The 9228-nt window shown below is 40.9% G+C and overlaps 1 protein-coding gene across 1 annotated transcript; it reads right to left on the reverse strand.

Annotated features, from left to right (window-relative positions):
* Positions 1-1524: 1524 nt before the first annotated feature.
* On the reverse strand, positions 1525-8270 carry LOC310878300 (uncharacterized protein). The gene is made up of 5 exons (XM_083792556.1): positions 8203-8270; positions 5984-6106; positions 5231-5411; positions 3986-4740; positions 1525-3476 (listed from the first exon to the last, which is right to left on the reverse strand). Exons 2-5 carry the CDS (start codon positions 6104-6106, stop codon positions 2589-2591), a joined length of 1947 nt encoding a protein of 648 aa, XP_083648682.1. The 5' UTR covers positions 8203-8270; the 3' UTR covers positions 1525-2588.
* Positions 8271-9228: the final 958 nt, after the last annotated feature.

Below are 9228 nucleotides of genomic sequence, written 5' to 3' on the forward strand. Positions count from 1 at the left end.
ACCTATACTTATGCTTTACCAGAAGATGGCACTGTATATTCATCCAGGGAGTCACCATGTTCCAGAGAACTGCATACTCTGTTCTGTGGTCCGGCTGGTCCCCATTGTGCCCTTACATGTGATGCCTTGTGTGTCTAACTGGCTGCACATGTTTATAAGAATGGACTCTGTTAGGCCTACTACTTGAGTGTTAACTATCAGTGAATAAAGGATTGTTTATTTGTTTTTCATGTAATCTCTGGATCAACCAGTAATAAATACACATGAAAACCTGACAACACTGCTACCACTACATCACAATGATTGGCATTAAACAAAGATCAACAGCTGATTGAACAACTGATGAAATGAGCATGACTGGAGGGATTGTTATTCAATGAGAATTATGGTGGGATGATGCCATTAAGCAGAATCAGAGTGTAAAGTCTTTATTATAGGCAGCTGTTAAATGCATTAGGATGATATTAATCAATAGTTTCTTCTATAATGGGAATACACATATACTTTCACAATACAGTATTTAAATTTGCAGTGTGCATGCAGTATGGCATGTTGTATGGTGGGGTTGGTGAAAGGGCCTTTCTGTGTGGAGTTTGCGTGTTCTCCCCATGTCCCCTAGGGAAATTTTATGTTTGTTTAAGATGAAGTTTGTGGACAGTAACCAAAATCTATCGGGGATAGCGTCCCTCAAAAATAAGAAGTAATGGGTTTGACCAGCTGTGAGCATTATGAGCAATGGGAACACTGGATGTTTATGCTGTGATGAGAAAAGTAAAGTCACAAAGTGTCTACTCCAAATAATTTCCCCATAACTTGGTTTGATTGGCTCAGCCGTACATTTGAACTGGAAACACGTGAAATTGTCAGAAGTTTCTGGTTCAAACCTGCTGCTATAGGCCATTCAAACGAAGTTATGAGAAACTGACCCGGAACCAGAAATTGGTATGCCACCTTCTGAAAACCTGGGACTATACATTCATAGGAGGGACACTGAGCAGGGAGGGCAGTCTTTGTCACTGTACTCTATCACATACTCAGTTCTAAAGGGTATGTGAGAGAGAAAGTGGAATGACAAAATTCTCCATAATGAATTGCATTTTTATAGTACTTTTCCAAGTGCTCTAAGTGCTTTACAATGGTTCATTCATTCATACATTGGGAGGTGAAGCGGCTAACAGTCGACACCAGCGTCCTCACTTCCCACATTCACACACCAACGGTGGCAAGCTCACACCGACCAACTTATTGGATGCAATGTAGAGTTCAAAACCAAATCAAAACATGGACTAGTACAACTGAATAGAAAGAAATAAAGGTATAATACACATTGGACTTACTGAAATGTTATAGCCACAGTTTAAAATAAATCTGTTCAGGAGGCACTTGTAAAAATTGCAACTCTTTCACTCTATTTATTTGTAATGTGATATTATTCAAAAGGTGAGTTATCATTCATTCATATAGCAGTTTTTAAATCAAAATACATTCCATCAAACCTTTTACTCCAGTTTGCAGAGCAAAAGTGTGGAGGAAGAAGGCACAGAATATTTATGCTGTCCGTTCCTTCTTTACATACTTACAGTATAGCCTTGCACAAAACAAGAAAGCAATATTCCCAAACACAGTTCAGTTCATAATCATATAAAAAAAATCACACTTGTATTTACAGTATATCGTCCACCTGACGTCTTACGACTTACATCATCATTTAGTGCCCTAGAGAAACATTAAAATCCATAGACACAAACTGGCCAGAGGGCCCCGCTTGGCCTTACTAATTAGCACACATTTTACGCCCTACCCGGCCCGAAAACGTAAAAAATACATGGGCATTCCCAGACGATGCCCTGTTAGGATACCCACATACAATCCCTTGTATGCCCATGAAGATCCCTGATGTCATCAATATCAAGCCCATATATGGGAACGTCCATATATGGACATATTGTGCCAACCTCATGATAACCAGTGTGGTTGCCGCGACGCAAGTCACACTTGCAAATGAACCAAGTTGGTACAACACATGGATCTCCATACTGTATGTGGAGCTGACGATATTGACCTCATCAAACCCTGGATAGCCATACATGGAGAAGACTGGATCATCACCTAGATTTGCATGCCGGCCAGCAACTCTACATCTGACCTCACGGACGCCCGATTAATAGTTTAACTCCTGCTTCTGCTGCTGTATTAAGAAGCTTTGTTATTTCAGTGCGGGAAAGGTCACTTCTCGCCCTCAGGGCGTCTTACTGGTAATTAATTAATATTAGGCTAATTTGGGAGGGTAGTGTTAGTGTACTAGTGAAAAACGGTATAGGCTATAATAGTATTTGGTCTTTTTTCTTCAGGGCTAAAACCATTCAACAATTTACAAAATAAACCTGACAAAACATAATCCAATCAGGATAGACTGATGCTTAAAGTTCTGGGAAAATATTTCTATTACTACAGGTAAACCATTACCTCACCCTAATGGTCCAGTGTGATTTCACTAAGGCACTGACCATACTCTTTATTCTATCATCTCCTCTGTAAAATACAAGTTAAAACATTATTTTCCCTTCCATCACAAGGTTGAAACACATTTAACGCTTCAGCTTCCATGCCATGAGGCTGAGCATGGCAAAGATGCACACTCCCGCAGCTGTCATAAAGTACTTTGTGCTAGAGGGTTTCTCCTCCCCCGGATCCTGTGGCTTCAGTTCAAGCACAACTTCAGCTGCCCTGGACTCAGAGGGATGGCAATATTCATTGGAGGCGGCATTAAATGATACTGTGACATCAGTGGCAGCAAGTTCTGGTGCATAATTGGGCTCCATGGCAAAAGCACTGGTTGATTGACCTTTGATGTGAAGCTGTGGTCCCACCGCCATGCTGGCTACATTCCCCAACACCTCCTCGCCTTGGTTGTCCTTACAACTGTGAGAAGACAACTCTGGGGACACAGAGGAGCTATTTTTAACAGTTTTGGTTGGAGACGCACAAAGATTTCCAAGCATGCTTTGGGTCTGGCCATCTTGATTTTGGATTGATGGCAGCTCAGACACATGAACCACATTGACTAATACTTCTTGGTCTCCCAGGGAACTCTGAGAGGGAGAATCATATTGATTCTCCTCAGGCTCATTGTGGGGCAAAGGTACCTCGACAACACCATTCTCCTGACATGGTGGTGGGGAGGGTGTTGGGGCTGCTTGGTGAACCAGGATAGCACCTGAACAGGCCACAGCAGGAGCAGAAACATGTAAAGTCAGTACAGAGTCACTCATTTCTAGACGAGAGCTAGTACCTGAATAGGATGCCTCTTTTATGCCAGGTTCAACCTGACAACTGTTTGAAACAGGTTGATAACTGAGGAGTTGGCCAGGCTTACTCAGTTGCACATCATCCTCATCAATGAATGAAGAATTCTGACCATCCGCTGGGGGTATGGAAGTTCCTGTGGAGACTGTGTGTTGACAGTTTTCAGTGATCTGGAATTAAGATAGAATGTAATGTGTTACTTATTTTATTTATTTACCAGCACTTAACCCATTCAGGACAGGAACCCCTTTTGGTGTTTTACCCTTCAGGACGGGAACCCATTTTGGGGTTCTTGTACAGTATATAGCAACATAACATTTGATGTAATTTATATTTGAAGTTTTTCAAAAAATGGCCTAAGTCCTAATAGGAATAGCTCCAGTGAAGCTATCTGTGGTTTGCTCAGATCCCATTTGTCCCTCTTTTCAGTGTTTCTTTCCTTAATCGTCTAAAATTAAGTAAATACCCCCCAAACAACCACAAGGACAAACCGATCTTTTATTTTATACATTTTGCACAACAGTGTCATGTAAAAATAGTGATGCGCTGTGTTGTAAGCTTAAATTGATTGTTTTGATTACACCCCTAGCATACAGTATAATTCCAGTAAGTCATTTCAAATGCTAAATATAATATTAAATCAAAAACTAAAATACTAAACATTTTCTATGTAGCCTACCTGTGTTGCAATCGGGTCGGTGTGTTCTTCAGGCTCAAGAACAGTGGAAGCCACTTTGTAATTTTTTGGGGCAGTTTCTTGAACTGGACATGTCTCTGGTGTGATTATAGTGGATGTAGACTCATCTGTCTCATCTAAGTCCATCTGAGGAGGAGAAGGACTCTGTGGTGGGCTGACCTCTGGGGTTGCTGTTAGGACAGGATGGGGCTGTAATGTAGCAGCAACTGCATGGAGGTTGATAAGAGGCTGAACAGGAGGTTCTGGGCCAGGGGTTACCTCAGAGCTGATCCCAGAAACGCCACCATCTCCATCACTTGGTTCATCAGTACCGGGACCCTTATTACCAAAAACAACCTGAAGGTCTACATCAGAATTTTCTTCTGGCTCCTCGTGAACAGGTGATGGTGAAGTAGCGGCGGTTGGATGTTGAGGGGTTTCAGGAGAAGCAGGAGGTGTTGCTGGAGGATGTACCACTTGCATCTGGGGAGACTGCGGTGCCTGGGGTGCAGGATCTGACGATGATGCAGCCTTGGAAGAAGCTTCAGCCGCCAGACTTGGTAGTGTCTCTGGCTGGGCAGAGGCTGCTGGAGGTGGTGAGATCTGGGCTGCTGGGTCTGGAGGAGCCAGAGGTGGGAGCACTACAACCGCTTGATTGTTGCTAACACTTTCTGGAATGGACACTGGTGGTGGTGGTGGTGGAGGAGGAGGAGGAGGAGGTATATGGACATGTGCTGCAGTAGCATTTGGTCTGGTATCTAGAGCAAAGGAGGTAAATAAATTACTTACAAATCCCAGTGTACTGTAGTTTATTTATTACATATAGGTAGATTAAAATAAGGTATGGTAAGGAATACTAGGGACGTACTGTTAATGTATACTTAAACTGTTAATTTCAAGGCTTTGAATTCAACCTGACCTTGAATTCAACCTGACCTTGAACAACAAAATAATCTGAGCCTGTATAATCATTGCATTCATTTTAGAGTAGTCCTTTTGCAACATCTCTGGTGGCTGCAGAGTCCTAGGCGCAGTTGATATTTTGATAAGCAACAGCTGCGTTGCTATATCAGAAAATAAAAGGTTTACACAGTATGATAGTACACTATCTACAATGTTAAAGCACCAAAATCAAATCCACTGTTTTCTCGTATGTGATTGGCCATGGAAACAACGAAATATACACCATACCATACAATAATTTAATAATGCAAATCTCCACACAAACATAAGAATCTATCTACTTACTGCCTTGGCTATTGTGTGAGTCATACACCCTTCTCACGTCAGCTGCCAGCTCTGTGAGTTCACATGCGTCCAGCGCAGAGATCAGCTCCTCAGGCCAGTTCTGTCTCCTCATCAGACATTTAAGAAGACAAGGGACAGCAACACGGTTCTCGTTGTTTCGTAATTTTGCCTCAATTTCTTCCTAAATGTCATAGTTTTGGGGAAAGGGAAATGCAACAAAAACAAGCATCAGTCAATAAAAGGCAGTAATTGTGAAAACTAAAATCTTAAACAGATGGTATACATACATGTATCCTTAAAATGGGATAAATCTTCTTTTACCATCTAAACAATTCTAAAACTAAAACTAAAAAACAACATCCAAGTGTGTCAAAGTCCAAGACAATATATTGTATATTGTTAAATAAATGAACACCAAGCAATGCTAATGGCTGTAGACCTACAAGTGAAGAGGCGTATCTCATTTCAAGTATTCTGTTTACATGACTGGATTTGAGTAATATTACTTACTTTTCAAGTAGCCTAATATTGCATTTAATTGCGTTCTTATGTCTGTGTCAACTTCAACTGCTTGTCACTTATAGGCTACTCACTTCACATAAGTTCACAACTTTACACGTCAAAAAGAGAAGGTACAATTACTTTTTGTCAAGTTATTTTCTACACCAGTGCCTTTGTAACCAGTGACTTAAAGTAGGTCAAAGTAATATTACTTTTACTTGCAGCTTTTAACCTCCAGTTCATTTAACTCACTGTGTCAGAGGGAGTCAAACAAGGCAGGTGATTGATGATCTCTGACACTTTCACTTGCTCTACAAATTTTGGCATCTCCTTTCGCATGTAGCGCTTTAGATTATCAATGGCATACGTCGACATCTGTGAAATGTGAGACAGCAATTATGATACAAAGCAATACAATACAATACATCATCAACTGCAATATACCCGTATACTACGCAGTCCTGTCTAGCAGAATATGGTATCATATTGATATTATGTAGCCTAATTTAGGATGGAATCATCTGATTTTTTCCCCCTTCTTTTACTACAAACTTCAAACACAATAACAACCCTGTTACACATACACACAACACAATCGTAAAGTTGTGGGAGATTAAGGAGGAACCTTAGGAAATCGCAGGAGCATCTATTAACTGTGGTTTTTCAGAAGCAGACAATGTCGGTAGTCAGTTAGCTGCAATTTGCAACTCTAGATTTTTTTACAATGGGTTGAATCTAGAGTTATTTAAGAGAAGGCTGTGCGTGATGGGGCGTCGCACTGCGTCGGCCTCTTCTTTGGGTGTCTTACCTGCGCAGGTAAGATTCTATTAAACAAGCGCTCCCCCTCACATCTTGTTTTACGGCACGTTGCAAAAATACAAAATGGCTGGCTCGGAATGTCACTCTTGGAATATTTTGGACAGAAAGTAGCTCATAACATGTCTACGGGGGTTTTTTATGAAAAACAAGCTCGGCAGATTGAAAGAGGATAATTCAAGCTTGGACTGCAGCTGCAATGTTGGTGAGTTTAACGTCATTTAAGACAAGCAGATCACAAACCAAAAATTATGAATAGGAAGTGGATGGAGCTTGTTGCATTGATTGATTGATTGAAATATTTATTAACAGTTTGTAGAATTTACAGTACATTTTAAGCACAAACTCAATGAAAATGCAACTCTAGATTCAACCCATTGTAAAAAGAATCTAGAGTTGCAAATTGCGGCTAGGTAGTCAGTATTCCTTGCAGTTTGTTCATAACACATGATATTGTCTGGGCACCTAGCCCCTTTCGGGACCCTACGTAAAACTTTTCAGATATTTTGTTGAGTTTTACGTTGGGTCCCTGCTCACTACTGTATTTTCGTATGGAAATTCCTATATGCGGAAATGGAGATTCTCTCTAAAATAGGACCCGCGGCATGTGACGCCATTATTTTCCTTGAGTTATTCTGAATTCGGTAACTTTAAGTAGCTATACATCCAGCTGCGAATATCTCCTGTGGCGCGGAAGCCGTTAAGTATTTTTAATCTTTGTTTGACCGATTTGGTCGCTTTATTTCTTCTTGTTTGTTTACCGTTTATTGTACCGCCTCCCGGTGTGCGGTTGGCTTGTGAGGCTACGTCCCTGCCTCTGATCTGCTGTGTCATAGCTATAGCGCCACTAGCTAGCCAGATAGGCGGTACAATGAGGTGTCAATAAACAAGGAAGGAAAAGAAGAATCCAAGCTTCCAAATCGGGCAAACATATATTAAAAATACTTAACGGCTTCCGCGCCACAGGAGATATTCGCAGCGGCATGTATGGGTACTTATACTTTACATATTCAGAAAGCCTCATACTGAAGAATATCGTCAAAGAGCGTGGGGAGGCGGTAAACATGTAAACATGAGCCAGTAAATGTTTTAATCAGGTGGCATGGACGACGTGGAACAGGACCCAATGCACTGGGTCGAACAAATGTCAGAAACTTCAGTAGCATTTGGGTTCTGCTTGGAGGGCTACTGGGCACCATGACTTCACTTTCTTGCTTGTACGATACACGATAGCCAATTTTAAATAAGAATAGGCTGTGTAAAATGTAAGGGTATAGGCCAAGGCTACAGAATGAGCAGTGTTCAAAGTTCAATGTTGTGGAAGTTGTTAAAGTAATAATGCATCTGTCATTACAATAGACTGTAAAAAGGTCATTACATGTGAAACATCTTGGTATAAGGGTTAGTCTATCATGACACATTAATGATGCATTATAGCTGGGGCTCGGGGTTTTATTCCCTTTTATGCTAAAACTGAAAGTAAAACTGAACATGTGCTAACATATGGAGCCACACTGCATGCAAACCGAAATACACCATTGATTTCACTAACTGTAATACTGTATTGTGTGTGTGTCACAGCTTTGTGATTTGCCCTAAATAACGTCAGCTGACACTGTTTAGGCTATATTATCTTACTATGAAGGAACACTCACCTTGACCTTTCTTTCTGTGGTGAGGAAATAAGAGGTTCAGAAGTCGGTGAATCTAGAACTGAAACTGCATTTTAATTCGGAAGCGTCGCTGGCTGCGTCAGTCTGCGTCATAACCGCTATAAACATGTCTGATCCGGCCTGAACGTTTCCGTATCCGCTTTGCACGAAGACCGGTTCAGTAAAGGTGCAGTAAAGTGTTTATTTTCTTCTTCTTGTCTTTTTCTTTATAATAAATGTTATATAGTTCTATATTCTGATAGAAATCATAGAGTTTGTTCAGTACGTATACCTCAGTGTATATTGGTAGGCGGCGGCCTACGTCTCTAAATGTTTTGATGAATTGAAGGTGGACCTTCTTGTAAACAAGTGTAATGCTTTATTGGGTCGTCCACTCACAGTTAACAGTCTTTGTATTGAGTTGTGCTCGAAATGTACTGTAATTCTGCAAACTGTTTATATTATAATACATATTTCAAACAATAAATCAATAGCCTTAATGCTCTTGCTGCCTTGCATTAAGGCTATGGAACTGATTGGCTACATGCCTCGCATGAAATGCAGACCAGCCTCTCGCCTCTCCTGTAACGAAAAATATGTTTTAACTACTCACCAATACAAAGATGAGTTGTGTAATTAGAAAGCTTACTTTCCTTAGTGGACGCACTCTGAGCCCCCCACCACACGTATAAATTGCACTTTTTGGTTTTCAGAATTGAGAGAAGCAGATGCCCATGTTTTTCCAGAAGGTGGCACTATTAGTTCAGGGAGTCAGCTGCCTGTTCAAGAGGACCACTAGCTCTGTTTCTCTGCCTGTGTGGCTGACTGGCTGCACATACTGTAATTTCAGTAGCCTATGGTCTTTTATCAGTTATCACTTCTGGAATGTTTACTATTATTTACTATTGGTACCAACACTACTTTTACAGCTGCTGCACTGTGCTCAGGGAATAAAGGATTGATTATGTTTGATCTCTGTAGGTATAGAAGTATGATTATTTTGATTATTGTGGCTCTGTGAGACAGAAA

This window comes from Protomyctophum parallelum (genome assembly GCF_964188405.1).
Source record: "Protomyctophum parallelum genome assembly, chromosome: 20".
In the NCBI taxonomy this organism is placed as follows: Eukaryota; Metazoa; Chordata; class Actinopteri; order Myctophiformes; family Myctophidae; genus Protomyctophum; species Protomyctophum parallelum.